This window comes from Lethenteron reissneri, chromosome 52 (genome assembly GCF_015708825.2).
Source record: "Lethenteron reissneri isolate LAM-NWPU_2019-01 chromosome 52, ASM1570882v1, whole genome shotgun sequence".
Classification (NCBI taxonomy): Eukaryota; Metazoa; Chordata; class Hyperoartia; order Petromyzontiformes; family Petromyzontidae; genus Lethenteron; species Lethenteron reissneri.
In genome coordinates, this window is record NC_083830.1 from 4,380,835 (window position 1) to 4,398,082 (window position 17,248).

At 46.0% G+C, this 17,248-nt stretch overlaps 1 protein-coding gene across 1 annotated transcript in view; it reads right to left on the reverse strand.

The window, feature by feature from the left end:
* Window positions 1-16,556, reverse strand: part of LOC133356011 (transcription factor E2F4-like) — a 31,913-nt gene extending 15,357 nt beyond the window's left edge. The window contains exons 1-4 of the mRNA XM_061573504.1: window positions 16,411-16,556; window positions 10,169-10,278; window positions 3,754-3,915; window positions 1,989-2,032 (exon numbers count right to left, since the gene is read on the reverse strand). Of these exons, the coding sequence (XP_061429488.1) occupies window positions 1,989-2,032; window positions 3,754-3,915; window positions 10,169-10,278; window positions 16,411-16,539 (445 nt within the window). The 5' untranslated portion in view covers window positions 16,540-16,556. The remainder of the gene's footprint in view (window positions 1-1,988; window positions 2,033-3,753; window positions 3,916-10,168; window positions 10,279-16,410) is intronic.
* Window positions 16,557-17,248: the final 692 nt, after the last annotated feature.

The window sequence follows — 17,248 nt, forward strand, 5'->3', positions numbered from 1 at the left end:
TCCCACCTGATGACGGACGCTTGTGTTGCGCCCGAAACGTCGCGATATATTTTATTGTATACCTACGTGACTTTACCGAAAGAACCAAACAGTAAGAGGGGAAATGAGAAATCAGTGGGATATTTATAACTGCAACAGTGTAAATTTGGAATTGGATGTGAATTTTTTTAGCAATTTCCGTCAAGAACGGCAGGTACTATCGATTCAAGGCGCTCGTGTTATTTTCTCCATGGCAACAACTAAAAATATTTTACACAACAGCGCATCAACTCTGAGCTGTCATCCCCCTATCAGTGAATGCCATTATCCACTGTGGCATGTTATCTGTTGGATCACCAAGAAGTGGCCGATAAAAGTATTTAAAAAATCTATCCAAGCCATTCCAACAGTCAATTAACTGTAAGTTTTTTTTTTGGGTTAGATCGCGTAAATGTGTCGGTAAACCCGCCACCACCCGACACAGCTAATTAGTAAGGTTTGTCACGTAAATAAAACATGCCAATTTGTTACTAGTACAGCACACGTGTGCTGGAGAGTAAACAGAGAAAATTTACCATTCGAGTAGGTATCGCCAGTAATTACAAGAACAATCAGCAGGCAATAGCCAGTAAATTTAATGAATAATATACCAACCCTGAACCCTTAACACGGAGCAATTTCCACATTAAACTGAAATTAAGCTGTTAAAGCATTGCTAAAATACGTTTCAAAGTAAACCAGCGGTGGAATAAATCAGCAGTAGCCACCACGGCAGGAGAGGAAGCCCAGGCACATGTGGCTGTAATGTTCTTGTGATAATGCTGTTCTAGATTTGAAGTTTTCGTGACTGCAAGGATTCATACTCTTTGTTTTTGTTTTGTCATGTAGGTAGAAAATTCAAAATAAATTAAATCAAAGCGTTTCGGAAGCAACACAAGCCTCCGTCATCAGGAACGCTACAGCAATTTTACTGGAGCGGTTACACCTGATGACGGAGGCTTGTGTTGCTTCCGAAACTGTCGTGATTTAATTAATTTTCTACCTACGTGTCAAAGGCACCTTATAAGTGCAAATAATGATTATTAATGATGCCATGATGCATCATTATTAATCATAGTGGAGGGCGAAGCATGATGCTTCAGATAATTAATGTTCGTAGTTTTGAAAATTAGGTTTACGCCATCCATACGATGGGCTGGGACAGATATTTTGTTTGCAATTCTTTTATAACACCGGTTGCGAAAGATCCCATAACGTAAGGGGAGAGTCCTTGCCTGGACGGGCAGTTCACCGATATCGATTCAAGCAAGCCTGACTGCTTATGAGACAATGAATGCCGAAAACCGGTCCAGAGTTTGCTGGCCGTCGAGGGTGGGTGATTTAAAAATATTTGCATTCGTGATTCAACTGCTGTGTCAGAATAGGGTATCGAACCAGCAACCTTAGCATTGCAAGTCCAGTTTGTTCAACAATTACACCCCTACAAATCCCCAACATAAGTATACATTATTTAAATTAATGTTTGGTAAAAAAAAAAGGTACTTTTGAGACCATGAAATCACAAGAACAAAAATTCCTAAACCTACAAATATTTGGTATGGATATGTGAAGGAGACATACTGTCTGCTTATTTATTTATTCTGTTACGACACCAATTAGGTTCACGTAACATTGGTAAGCACTCCTTATGAAAAGCACAATCATCGTTTAAAAGCAGTGGTTCTTAACCTGGCGTGCATGCACCCCCCCCATGGGGGTGCAAGATTCCCTTTCTGGGCGGGGGGATGCGAGACATGGCCAGATTTTTTTAGAAGGTAAATCATCGACACACAACTTAAGCACGGGCCCGTAAGTTACAACTACTTTGTTTCATCAAACCCTGTGTATTTATGAACATTACAAAAAAATACGTTTGAGATCCAAAGGGGTGCAAGTCTGCAGTAAAGGTTAAGAACCACTGCTTTAATGTATCAATCGTGTTCATTTTAAAAGTAAATACAATCCCCCACCTTTGAAGCATTTGCAGAGATCTTCATGGGTGAGGAACGCGGACGTGGGGTGTGTTCAGGAAAGCAATCGGCAAAACCAAACTCTTATAAAAAAAAAAAAACACCCGAGCAATCCATTTTAAACTTAAGATGTCTGTGTGACATTCAGCGTTACACACGGCACACAGCCATATCGCCGAAACAAAAGTTCCTTTAATACCTTCCAATGCAATGGCAAAACACAACGGTTCAATAAAAGCTACACAACTGCGCCCTTAATAACAACTGCATCAACTTGGAAACCATTACAAGGCAACAATTAATGAGGAAATACATTATATGAATACGTGTGCCACATATTGAGGACTATTGTGAGTCATTGGCGACATGCCATACCTGTCAACCCCTTATCAGTGCCTACCCTGCGATAGACCAATTCAGACCTTAAATGTTCACCCATATTGAGACGGCTGTATGCTGTATGGACCTGAAAACTCAAGTTTCCCTGTTCAAGAATACAGGTAAATCGTATGGGTTGACAAGTATGACAGGCATAGGTAGGCAGATGCAGGCCAAGTGGTCGAACGGTATTGCAGAGGTTCACGGTTCGAAAACCAGCTTAGTATGGAGCGGTAGGCCAGGTAGTTTCCACACAGGGTTACACGCTGCTGTCGAAAAGATGCCACTCGACTGATTCGGAATGAGACATCTGCTGTGAAGATGGAGCTAGTCAAAAGCAGACTGCCCAGTTATGGAAACCTCTCCACTCTATCCTCAACTACCCCATCACTCGTGCAGAGCGGAGGTGGTGGGAGGAGAGTATTGATGATATAAAATACCCAGACATGTGCTTTGTTTTTGTGGGTGCTGATGGTCAGGCCCCATCTTTGAGTAGCATGCCTCAGGCTCAGCAGTAGCATCTCCAACTCCTTCTCAGGGTAGGCAGCAATTGCCAGATCAGCATACATAACATGATTGACCAATAGGGAGCCAGACCTACTGCATCTATACCAGATTGAAATTCCACCCGTAAAGTCAAGCCTCTCTCCTCAGCATGTCTGGAGATGTGATGTCGAGGACTAATCCTTGCCGGGAGCTTTCCTGGCAAACTGGAGTGGAAGGGAGATACCCAAGAAGTCGTTTCACTCGGTGCAAGTTCCCCTTTTTTTAAACGGTGCGCACCACACAGCATCCTTCCAATCCTGCGGGAAACCCATCCTGTGGACCAGAAGGTTTTAATGCCGTCACCTAGGGCAGTCTGCACACAGACACTACCCCCTCCCCCCTCAGCAGCTCGCTTGATAAGTCATCTCTGCCCGGAGCTTCACCTCCTCTCAGGCTCTGGACTGCCCCTTCGCGTTTCCTCAAGCGATGGCACACATCCGGCAACTACTCACAGGGCTGCACAAAGGTAAAGATCCCCCGTGTAGCCTAAACAGACTGTAGGGGCAGCAAGTGCTGTTAGTGAGCACCTATGAAGGCCGGAACGGTACACGAGGGGTTGGTTGGCCAGCACCACGTCCGACCGCCTTTGTCTCCCCAATGGCGATGATTACACACCGCACCAGGTACTCATTTGAGGCGGAGTCGACCTAGGGGAGGCCCAGGACCGGTTCAGATAATCGTCACCGGTGTTGGCCGTGAGCGGGAATCGAACTCGGGTCGCCAGGTTCGCAGCGCAGCGTAGCGCTAACCGCTACACCACCGCTCCCCACACAGGGCTGCACACACAGACACACACACAGACAGACACACAGACACGCGCGCGCACGTCCACAAAGGATATTTGCTGTTGTCAGAGTCCTCCGTGACGTTGCGAATGCTCTGCTGCACCCACAGGCGCTGCTGATCCAGCTCCCTCTCGCGTCGCTCCAGATCTTCGAGCTCTTCCTTGATCTCCACGAGCCGATCGGAGATCTCCCGCGTGTTCGCTCCGGGTCCCACCCCCCTTTTAATTGGACGCACAGGCAACCATGGGGACACACGGCACGATAGACGTGTTTGAGCTGTAGTCTCAACACCGTAACATGCAATGTGGATTCGTACCATATCTACATGGGCACTGCAAGTGAAGATGATATATGTGGGCGCCATGGTGGCGACATGTTAAATATCTCTCCTGGTATGCAGGAGGTCGTGGGGTCGATCCCGATCCTGACGCCCGAATGTTTGGAGTTTACATGTTCTCCCCGTGGTCATGTGAATTTTACTCCGGGTCCTCCGGCTTTTTCCTCCACATTTAGAATAAAAATGCATTTAGATTATTTGGCTGCTATATATTTCCCACGTGATAAGCTGCGTCGTTGAGCTATCATTTGTGTACCAGATCGCTTCTGAAAAAGAGCTCAATAGCTCAGTGGGCTATTTTTCTCTGCCTATGGCAGAGTCATAGGCAGAGGAAAAAGAAAAGTATTGAGCATTGACTTGAACAGGAGGCAGGGGAGTCGACAGCACAGACAAATCTAGATATTGGAACAGCATTGGAGAGTTAGTGACATCCCAGCGAGCGATGGAGACTACAAAATAACACTTCGGACGTTGGAGTGGAGAGTGTGTGGAGGATAGTCGAGTGAGATGAGAGGCAATATTGCGAGGCAGAGTGGAGTCCATGGAGCAGTGTTCTGCATTGCAAGGCCCGTGGGCCACTGGCGGCCCCTGGTGGCCTTTAGTGCGGCCCCCGACAATACACAAATGTGAAAACATCTCATCATGCTGTCAAACACCAAATGGTTTCAAATAATGTGCGACGGCCCTCACACTGATGCCTTTTCGGCGAAAGTGGGCCCCCCTCTCAAAATTAGTGAAGAACCCTGCCATGGAGGATCTTCAAGGTGGCGAGTGTGATCTTCACACTTTCCTTCGATCATGAGTCAACAAGAACGAGAAAGCACTTCCAATCAACCTTGGAAGATTAAACACGAGCCACGGCACGATCGATCGTAACGACGACTAAGGTTGCCGTGGAACTGACGTGCAATAAACCTTAGGTATTTAACTTGCATGCATATGCCAAACTCAATTGCAATGCATGCAATATAATCGGATCTAGGAAGGTAAGCAGGGCTGACCCCAGATAGTGCCTGGAAGGGCGACCACCACGCACGAGCCAGTTGTTACAGGCCTGCACGGTCAACTTGTTTTCTGACGGGAGCACGTCCGACACTGCCCGCTTTCAACTCCCAATTTATATCGAGGTTCACCCAGCGCCAATCGAGCTCCAAAATAGAGCCTCTCTACCCCACGTCAAGTGTCGAGGATAGACATTGCGTGTCGTTATAGCAGACCCAATTGCTCAAGTTTATAAACGCTGCTCTTCGACAACAATAACACGGTCGGCTACGTATGGTGCGAAATAAATTCAACATACATATATTATGGATACATATATTGATTGTTTAATACCATCATCCATCTCTCACCGACGTTGGCTTTGTACGAATCAGGCTATAATGTGTGAACACCAAATGTGCCCTTACACAAAATGTGATATTAATAAATAGGCACTTTTTTGAGTTAACACACGAAGAGAGAAGTAAATAGACTGTGCACTCTGCAGTAAAAGTGTACCAAACAAAGCCTCACTTTTACGTACTCACAAAAAGTTCAATGCCCACACCTGGGCAACAACTGTCGGATAACAGCGGTTGTAAAAAAAAATGATAAGAGCACTGGGAACACTGGGGAGCCAAATGGAGCGAGAGTAAACTTTTACACACCACAACGCCGCCGCGTGTGTGTTTAATGTCCTAGGGTTCTGTCTTGAAACCCCAACACCGCAAAGTCAACAAACCACAAGCAAGGTAGACCACAAATAAGCGCCTACGGGCAAAGTTCACGCGCTTGTGTGATACATCCAAGACCCATGCCGACATATTCATCAAACCGTTTTCCTTCCTGCGATAAATGCTGTCAGCGTGCAGGACAAAGCATTGCACTGGATATGGTTTTCCGAAACTAGACAAAAGGATAAAAAAACGAGAAACAGGATTTCCAAATCTTGCCACCATCTTTCCAGTTGCTACCCATTGGGGTAAGTTTTATGATTGCTATAAAATGGGAGGCAAGGCACACTTAGAATGTGCCACCGGTGTGCAAGATGTTAACTCCCTCGTCTGGTATGTAGGAGGTCGTGGGTTCGATCCTGACCCTGATGCCTGTATGTTTGGAGTTTGCATGTTCTCCCTGTGGTCGTGTGGATTTTTCTCCGGGTCCTCCGGTTTTTCCCTCCACATTTAGAATCGGCATTCGTTTCCAGTATTTGGCTGCTTTAAATTTCCACGTGGTAAGCCGCTTCGTTGAGCTACCATTTTGTGGCAACATTTTGGCATCGTTCATTATTCTGAAGATTAAAAATAAACCACACATGGCTTCTCCCAACACTCCTAACCATCATAGAGTACTTTAAATAATTATTTCTAGGAGCAAGAACTTTATCAACATTTAATGACTTTTAAACGGTGTACAATATGCATCAATTCCCTCCAACCTTGACGATTAAGGTGTGCTTTGGCTGGCTGCCTGCATCATGAGTTTACAGCGTGTACACTTGCTAATGCGCTGATACTGTCCAATGATCCCTTAGTAACCAATATGCATCCTCTATCAGTCATTACACACTGGCAATGTCTCTCACATCCAGTAGGGAGTGAACTGAAGACATGATTGCAAGGTTCTGAGCACGATGCCAGAGACAGCTCAAAGGAGGCTGCACAACTGTTTTGGTCGTAGTAAAATGATCCGGAGCAATTTTACAGTCCAATGCATTTAATTGGGAGCAACTAAAAGATTGTAATTGCTCCAAAAATAAATATATGGTTCTTGGAAGTTTGGTCAAACTTTCTAAAAGGGTCATTGGAATTGTTTGCTGCGAAAATTAATCTTTCCATGATACAATGCGATGTTCCATTTTACGATTGTGATGATTATCGTGATGTCAGTTTCCTTTAACTTTGTAATTTTATCTCCAAATGTTCTCACTTTGCTCAAGTGCGTTGATGTACTTAGAGTACGAACAAAGACTGCTAATAAGTATAACCCGTAAAAACAAAGTTTTTCACTCTAAATCCTTTATATGCGTGGCGGCTAGAGTCCTCTCGTCCTCTGGCTTGAGATGGCTGCCACCTATGGGTCAGATGATTGTCTGCCAGTATTAAGCAATTGGTAATTAAATATTTAATTTGTTTTCCCTAAACAGTGTAAAATTTTGGAAAAAAATTTTCACGAACATTAATTGTCTCGCACAATGAGTCTGTGCAAAATGTCAGCTCGATTGGATCACGGGAAGTGGGTTAAAAACGACCGAAAGATTTGCACGGTCGTAAGCAAGCAAGCAAGCACGCAAGCAAGCGAACTTAATATAAAGGATTTAAAAAGTACCTCAACTGCAATTGCCTTAAAGGCCTGCAAATTATTTTTGTTACTTTACAAGCCATAACACTTACAAATGAAATGACATCATATAATCGCCATGCCAGCCATTCCCCTTGAATTAAAATAGTGAACTTTAATTTTGGTTATTTTCAGAAACGAAATAGGTTCAAAACTATATTAAAGAATGATAACAATCACTTAATGACAACTTTTTTTTTTAAACAGACAACACAATAATCTGTCTCTTGAGACACAGACATTTTCAGTCGCAGGCAGGAGAGAGAGAGAGAGAGAGTCAAACCTAAGCCTGGGCTAGAGAAGGAGAGAGAGTAAGTTAAGGTGGCCAGAGGGAGGACATTCCAGACCGTGGGATCAACAGCAGAAAATGAGTGACGAACCCACTGAACAGTGATTTGACTTGGGGCTTTGACGAAAGGGTATTTGGTTGCTGGAGTTGAGGGCACGTGGTGAAGACAAATGCGAGTTGAGAGAGGAGTGTTATGCGGGGGCGGCGAGTCTATTGAGGATTAATGCAATAAAAAGTTCATGTTTACACGTGTGGAGAGAACACACGACCGTGCTCATATCAAGCAGACGCATAATATCGATGTGATATATATAGCAACATTCACTGACGTAAAAAAAATGTGAGCCTTATCGGCTGTCAAGAGAAATGCTGTCAGACGAAATAAACGCATGCCAACTGGATTCCTCTGTAGACTGTTCATTCCCACACCTCCGATTAACACGGCTGGCTACGTACGGTGCGAAAGAAGCTCAACATATGCACATACATTCGGTTTACATTGTGTTTAGCATACACAATTAATGTTTTTTTACTCAAAAAAAACATCTCATATTTTAACTTTTTCCTCGACAATTACAGCTCTGGACAAGTCGCTTCATCAACGCGTCAGCATACGCAAGCCAACATTCCACGACGGCGATGCTTTCACAGAGCGGTCCACCGTGTGTGTGCGCGCATGTGTGCGCGCGTGTGCTCGTGTGTGTGCGCGCATGTGTGCGCGCGTGTGCTCGTGTGTGTGCGCGCGTGTGTGCGTGTGTGCGCGCGTGTGCTCATGTGTGTGCGCATGTGTCTGTGTGCACCTGCCACAGCCGCCACGGCGCTGGCTCGAGAGGACGGCTCGTCGTTTAAAATCGGCGGTCGCCTCAAACGCTCGAGGCAACGGCTACGCGGCTTCACCTGCAAACGCACGCCTGGCACCTGCGCAGCCACTTGCACACTCAACAGACGACGGGGGAAACGGACTGCGCGAATGTGAGGGGCCCTTCAATGACAAGAGTGCTTTTTAAAACGTAAAAGGGCGCAATCCTTGCGCGTGCCATTCGTGCCATTGCTGGCAGAAGAGCCTCCATTTGAGGGAGCACCGGAGAACCCGTAGAGAGTATTTTGCACGTAGCCTGGCATAAGCGCCGTGGTGACTCCACCGCCACTTGGTGGCGAATGGCGGATTGTTGCTGCAGTTGTTGATGAGCCTGGGGCAAAGCTCATCTCCAACAGCAGAAATTCTACATTCCTATGGCAGGGGGCAATTTATCCACAAGACTACCATTGATGTGCCAGGGTACAAGAGATGATCCAGCATCCTTTATGCCCTACCTAAGATGGCAGACCGCTGGTACACGTGCTTGAAAAATGTACATCCATCAGCAAGGTCAGCTCTCATTGGTTGTCTGCATCCTGAATTGTGAATGGCTGCAGCTCACACCAGTAGGTTGTATCGACTGAAACCGGTTATGCCTGTCTGGTGCCGAGTTGACCAAGTGTAATTGCTCAAATAGAGCCACTTTAACATTAATATTTAAATTATGGAGTAACTTCGTGATTTCGTTGACGCTTGCTTTTTTTTTGCCAAGTATACAATTCACCATCAAAATGAATTATAAATAATGCTTAAATTATTTCTTATTTTTTGTAATTTCACATTGTCAAAAAAGTAACTAGCACACGGATACATTTTCACTACAAAAACCCACAATACAACATTGTGATTACTGCAATGCTAGAAAAAAAGACTAAGCTATACATTTTACGCATCAGTTAGTCGCGTACAATAAATTGTTAAACGTGCTACGAAAAAATGCCGCTTGATTTAAGATCAATTGTGGATGCAGGGCGTTCAACGCCTTTGTGATTCTGACATCGCCACTCCCTCTCCCTCAGTTGAAGACAGACCACCCCCCACATCCCCCGCTCTCCCCCCCCCCACATCCCCCGCTCTCCCCCCACCACATCCCCCGCTCTCCCCCCACCACATCCCCCCCCACATCGCCTGCTCTCCCCCCCCCCCCGCACATCCCCGACTCTCCCCCCCCACATCCCCCGCTCTCCCCCCCACATAATAATAGCTTTTGATTTGGTCAAAAGCCATTATTACCGTATTTAAGACCTAAAATGACCTGATCAAGCTGGTTGTAATCACCAGCGAAAAGGTCACGGTACTCGAATTGTAAATGTTTAGGGTTTACTCCCCAACACGCCAGTATGCTGTAGTAACCAAATTGCCGCGTTTTGTTTTACGTGACAACCTTACTAATTGTCGGGTGGCGGCGGGTTAACGAAACATTTATATCAACGTGACGTAAGTCAACTTAAAAAGCCTTTATCGTTGACAATTATTACATGTTTTATTCATACAGGTAGGAACAACAAGTTCCACACTGCCCACCAGGGATTATTTGTCTGTCTGTGTCGTGCATATTTGTCTGTCGTGCACGAATGCGCTGTCCAACCAAGTTCCTACTTGCCCACTCCGAAGGAACGTGTTTAAACATAAATGTAGGTAAAGGAAGAGCTATCGAAGTCTCACTTCCACTGGATGCTGTTCTTGGACTTCTTCTCAATGAGGCCGATGCCCTCCAGCACGTTGGTGATGTCGTATATTCGCCGTTTCTGTCGTACGGCAAGGGTATCTGCTGCCTGTAAACACAGTGGACATTCATAGCCTGGTGTAAGGCACAAAGTGGTCTGTTCGTAAGCAAACGCGCACACACACACATTTGCGTTGACACATACACACCAGAATGCCTCTTATACTCGTTGTGCCAGAGCCAATACAGATTAAAAAATAAAGCGTTTATCCTTCAGCCGTGTGGCAAGAAAATCTGCTGCCTGCAATCAAAGTGGATATTGAGTTTGGTGTAAGAGACAAGTGGTCTATGTGTTAGCAAAAAGGCCCCCACATATTTCAGGATACACATACATAACACACAATACAAAACACACCATGTCATCCAGCCAACACAGAATGATTATTTTTTTAATTGATGAACATTTGCCCTCGAGCATTAGGATCTTCTTGTCTTATAATGTTCACGTAGGCCCCATTTGCCCATGAAACCTACAACAAGGATGAATGCGTCACCCAACACTTATGTTGTGCATCTCATACCATACGATCTTACAAATGTCTCCCCTTGATATAATTACTCTACACATTAACATTTAAAATTTGCAAGAGTGCACCGACTGCTATAGAATCAGCCTCAACCCACCACCATCCCTCCCCAAAAAGGTAATAACCTGTCTAACTTGGCTGTACGATTTGATTTAAAATATATATTTTGTCCTTTTAGCATCTTATTTGGACTGCATCTTGTTCATGTTATGTAATAATTTGTTCCGGCTCGTAGATTCCATCCGCTTGAACGGTAAAGGTTCAGCCCTGTATTTTTTTTAAATCTCAAACTGATGTTAGGGAGCTCAGAGGTGAGACCCTAAGGCGCTGGTCAGAACCTGTGAGCAGTGAGAGTTTAAAAGGGGGGTGCTAGAGGTGAGGAGACTTGCAGGAACACGAGGAGAGAAATATGCAGAGAACACAGCAGTGGACGACACATCAGCTGCGGGGCAAAGATAAATGACTGCAGGCTTCTGTAATGATTACACACTAAGCTGTAGATGCTCACTCACGCTGTACTAGTCAGCGCATATAATTGCACATTTCCAAGAGCAGTAATAGCAATCATTAGAGTGGTCACAGCTGCATTGTTTCAATTATCCACCACATCATAATTTCAGTGAATCTATCTGGCGAGTGTCAAAAAGCAATGAAGCGACGTGTGCAATACTGTGCCCGGGGAGATGCGGTTTGTAGCCCAGTGGTTAACATACTGCGCCATGAACCCAGCGATCTGAGGTTCAATTCCCGATATCAGAAGCGGCAGTGGGCTTTCCATCTTCACCAACTCTGCAGTGAACAGCATAATTGAACAATCTGTTTTGCATTTACGTTGTTCTTTTTGTTTTGCTGTGGTTTTCATATAAGCCCTCTTGGGTTTCCAACCTCACCTGCACATCTTTTAACTTGTTTTTATTTGCACTATTTGCCTTTCACTTGTTTTTTTTTGCGCGAATAGAGAATAATAATACTGGTGAAGTGTGGGGCACCACTCATCTGTGTTTTATTAGCATCCTCTACACGTTTTCCGTGCAGCTATAGAACTACGTATACCTTGTAACCTGGATAACTTGGAAAACACATTCCTGTGGAGGGAGCTGGTAGGAACGTTGGGTTGCTCGGTCAATGGGCAGGTCAACGGCGGCGTGGTTTATTCCGCAAATATGTCCGACTGTGAGGGCGGGCACAAGCCGGCGTGAGTAGGTTAAACGTTGAGTTTTATAAGGGCACCACGGGGTGACCATCCCCTCCACACCCAGCCCCTCCCCACCCTCCCCTCCCAGCCCCTCCCTGCACGACGGACGGACACAACAATCCCCTGTGGGCTGGTGTAACCAGGAGGGGTCTACCAGTATAACACTGTTTTGCACTGAATGGGCTCTATGGTGTAGGTCAGGGGTCAGCAACCAAAATAACAAGAAGAGCCATTTCTTTCCAATTCGGTACAAAATTCAGTATTTCAAGAGCCGCAATGCATCTGAGTACATACTGTACATACGTACATATCGTCAAGAAGCAGCCCGTAAAGAGCCGCATGCGGCTCCGGAGCCGTAGGTTGCCGACCCCTGGTGTAGGTGGATGGCTCTTGCCAATAGCATCTGGCAACATAATAACCACAAGCTTGACTCCGCAGATGATACTAAGAAAGTCAAATACTGGTCCTGGTTTTTCCCGCTTCAGATGATCCTGTAAATAATAGTCCAGAAGTACCCACAGACTGTAGGATTCAAAAACATATATTTTTCATGTGGAGATAGACTCATCTCACCATCAGCCATGGTCAATCCACAGCTGGATGAAGGCCTCAAGCTGCCGCTGACCTTTGTCTGTTTATTAATTAACGTTGTTCACGGTTCCTCTGTGACAGCGCACGAGTTCCTTGCGTTGTGGAGATGGGCTATAGCAAGTAGCTGTGATTAATGCGCATTTGTGAAGCGGCAGAGGTTTCATGACGCCCACAGCCCTGGGGCCACGCGTGCAACATACGCGCGTCCGCAGAGCCGTTTCACAATTTGCGTCCTATAAATTACACAGCCGTGAATTATGCACTGCTGCAAAACACTGCAGTGCTGGACCACTGCACCATTAACAAAATAAGTAATATTAAAAAGAATTTTTTTTTAAACACGCTTTTATGAAATGTACCGTACTTGTAATGGAAGAACTCCACGACTCCAAGAAGTGGGCCCGAAGCTTGCCATAACATAAGGGGCCGTGGTCATTTACAGCCAACGTGAGTTTACCGTGGACAATTAGAGCCAAGCCGAAACATAACATATACAAAATAATGTTTTAGAATGTTTTTAATGATAGAATGTTGTCATCAGTATGACATAAGTATACCACGTTTGCAGTCGATATCACATTGGGAAGTGGGTTAAAATTGAGTTACAATATTTGAGGATACGACAACAACAGACAGAGTGAGTTAAATAAAAGCGGTGTAATAAAAAAATATTTGCATCGCCACACAACGTTGCTCACGAATGTATTCAGCAGGGTCAAGATGTGATGTACGTTGCTGACAGAGGCGTTCAGCTGCGGGCCAACGGTGAACAAGAGGAATCTGCGAATCGAATTGCTGAACATTTTAAAAGACAAAAGCAACAATCACAAACATTGTTACCCTTCGTATCAAGCAAAGGAGAGGAATTAAGTGATGTTAGCATTTTAATTTGATTTTTTCCCCTCAGTGTAGATACTAAACATTAGCACTGAAGCAATTCATCGTTTATAAATACATATAAAACTTCGATAATTGGTTAATCGGCAGGCATGACATCAGCAAAGCTATTGCCTGTCCAGTTTAGAACACAACATTCGCATTATACGCTATCAAGTAAAACTCTGCCAATCTCAATACGCAATGACCTGGTAAAACTGTGCAGTGGCCACTTGTTGTGACATTAACATAGAATCTCAGCACCTTCAGTGAACTCCGAGCATGCTCATTCCCTTATTACAAGCATTGCTATTTAGATTTTTTTTTTTAAGGTAAAGGGACAGCCCTGAAATTTATTGCTCACGTCACTGCTGGCAGAGGGACGGCCTCTGCGAAGGAGAACTCTATAGAGCCCCTGTAAAGGAACATTGGTCTACTTCTTCATGCTGGCCAGAAATCTTGAAGAGATTTTTTTTAACAAGTTAAATTATCGGCTTACACATCTATTTCAACGACTCTTTAACAGCAATATATATCTCAAAGCAGAAAAAAACACATTAATAACCGTATTGCTTTTTGTGTTGTATGACGTCCAGCACTTGAAATTGAGTCCTCCGGCCAGTGAGCCTAACTTTGCTGATGAAACCCTCAAAAGGTATAAACCGGTCCAGGGTTAGTTTGCTTAAACACCTGCAGCTTGACAATATTGGCCTTAAAAAAACAATAGGCGGATTGACAAGGACAAAAAAAACTAGTTTTATTAATAGTTGGACGCACAGGATGGTTAATAGTTGGACGCACAGGGTGGCTATTCTGCTTCATATTTTATTATATTTTTTTAAAATGCAGTGTCACCTGTGCAAGTCAACAGCATCTGTCCTCGATCTCACCATAATAATGTGGAATTTCCAAAGGACCCAGGGCTGTGACCAGACTAGTAGCGTCTTCACGCTCACTGGATCGGGGTGAACAAAGTACTGACATTTACACATGAACCTCAAGATCAATGTTTAATACTGTACTGTCAAATAACTCGTTTGTGGCGATATTCCTTAAGGACCCAGTACTCGTTCTCTGGCATATTTACGCTTTTGTTGCTGTTCAGAATCGGAAAATGTGTTTAGACTGGAAGAATCCGATGAACTATGAAGCTCTTTTTCACTCATGTCCAGTAGGGGCGGGTCAAAAAGTTACCACAATAAACAAAACAAAAACACGATAGGAGTACAAAGTAAATGAAAGCTCAGCTAAGTCACGAAATAGAAAACAAAAAGTATATATAAGTACATCAATTCCTGGCGATTTTCAACCAAAAATGCGGTGTTGCTTCACTCGGCACCACGGATTTCCCTTGTAAAAAATATTGGGGAAACTGCCTGCATATTTGGAGTTTGCGTGTTTCTCTCTCTCCGTGGTCGCGTGGATTTTTTTCTCCACGTGCTCCATTTAGAAACACGCATTGAGATTATTTAGATCAATTTGCTGCTACAAATATCCAAATGACGGGGACCACTTTGTTGAGCTTATAATTCGTGGTTGCCAGGTCGCTTCTGAAAAATAAATTAATACCGAAGTGGGCTTTGCTTGGTAGGATGGTGTAGCTTTAGTTTAATTTCTATGTGTTTGGGTGATTTGGTTACCTTTCTTGTACTCTGCACTCATATCGAGTTTGTTTGTATATTGTTTGTCGTTGTAACGTTCTTACCCCGTGCCAACTAGTGGATATCTGTGAAAAAAACTTATAGCTAATCGGATTCCTCCTGCAGTATGAATATCCCGATTTTTGTAAAAATTATAATTCCGCGTCTTAATTGCAAACCTCCATTCTTTCAGCCACAAAAAATTCCAATAATTTGGTAATTGTGTATTAGTGTCTTTAATTCATGTGCAAAACACAGAGAGCCCTGCAAGGGGCGTGAGGATATTTAAAAAAAAAACCTCCGATCTGGTAACAAGCGAGGCGCTGCAGTTAAATCCCCATTGAAGCTCGCTCATGATGAAGTCAACACGAGGGGCCACGATACACAAATGAATCTCTCTCCAGCCTCTACCCCCAGCATGAATTCCTCCCCGCCACCACCACCACCCCGTTAATTTAACCACGGCCGCAATCCTCGTTTGACATTAGTATGAGAGAGACACAGAGAGGTGACTGCGATCAATTTGAACAATGGGAGTGTAAGTAAGCGTCGTTGCGCTATCACGAGAGCACGTGGAACCTTAACACGAGTCCCAGCTGCTACTACAACAACAACGTAACTAAGGGCTTCCTCGTGTTTTACGTCTCCGCCGGGTTTAAACCTCACCACCTCCCCCTGTATCGATAACCCACTGCACTCAAATCGGCGACTTCGGCTGTCATTCGGCAGCGAACGATGTTGACAATGGTGGCGAGGCGATCCTCACGCCAAGACAACCACCCACCCATCCCTTGTTGTATCCTCACCACGGCCACGGATCGATCCCTTCATATAACACAACCAATTTAATATTTGATTGTTTGACAAAGTCCACAACAGGCATTGATTGCGCGGCCTACTACCGGCGAAACGAAACAAAGACAAAGCTCCCCCGTGTAGCCTTCACAGACTGTTGGGGCAAGTGCTGTTAGTGAGTAGCAGCACCTAACGAAGGCTGGAACGGTTACACGAGGGGGTGGCAGTACCACGCCCGACCGCCTTTGTCTCCCCAGTGTCCACACACACAAAACAACATCCAGAGCACGCGATAATTATCGATACGTTCGAAAAGCAAAATGACCGGAAACGTATCGCGTTGCAACGTGGGTTTTGAGGGGATGGCGAGCGAGCGTTTGGTTAATATCGATTCGCCTTACTCACCTCACCACCACAGCGAGATTCTAACCAAAATCCTCGCATAAGCGGCGACTGTAGCGGCGGTCATTTGCGAGTGTTCAAATCCGCCACACAACAACAACAACCAACAACAACAACCACAACAACCGAGCAGTGTATTGCGAGGAGCGCCCCACCACTTTGAGGTCGAGCACTCCGTCCGGCGCCTCTTGCAGCAGCGACACGAACTTGGCGGTGAGCAGTCCCAGGCTCTTCTCGTGCCGGCTCGGCGTGGCCGGAGTCGCGTCCGTCGCTGCCGACGCCATCGCGATCCTCGTTGAGTGTGATGGGAGGAGGGAGGAGGGGGGGGGCAGCCGTTAGCGCGCGGGGCATCACGGGAGCGAGCTCGCCCATTCAAAACTTGCCCCGCGTGGAGGTGATGACGACCCCTCTCGCTTTGCCCCCCTCCCCTTACTCCCACGTGGTGGACTCCCACTCTCCCGTGGTGGACACCCCCCTTACTCCCACGTGGTGGACACACGCCCCTCTCCCACGTGGTGGACCCCCCCCCTCTCCCACGTGGTGGACTCCCCCCTCTCCCACGTGGTGGACTCCCCCCTCCCACGTGGTGGACCCCCCCTCACGTGGTGGACCCCCCCCCCTCTCCCACGTGGTGGACTCCCCCCTCCCACGTGGTGGACTCCCCCTCTCCCACGTGGTGGACTCCCCCCCCCTCCCACGTGGTGGACACGCCCCCCCATCTCCCACGTGGTGGACCCCCCCCTTCCACGTGGTGGACCCCCCTCTCCCACGTGGTGGACCCCCCCCCTCTCCCACGTGGTGGACCCCCCCCTCTCCCACGTGGTGGACTCCCCCCTCTCCCACGTGGTGGACCCCCCCTCCCACGTGGTGGACACGACCCCCCCCCTCACCCCCAATCATCATCGTGCTGCTGTCACCCCCCCCCCCCCGCCCCAATGGTTTCAAATAGTGAGTGTCGGCCCTCACTGATGATGTCGTAATAGGTTTTTACCC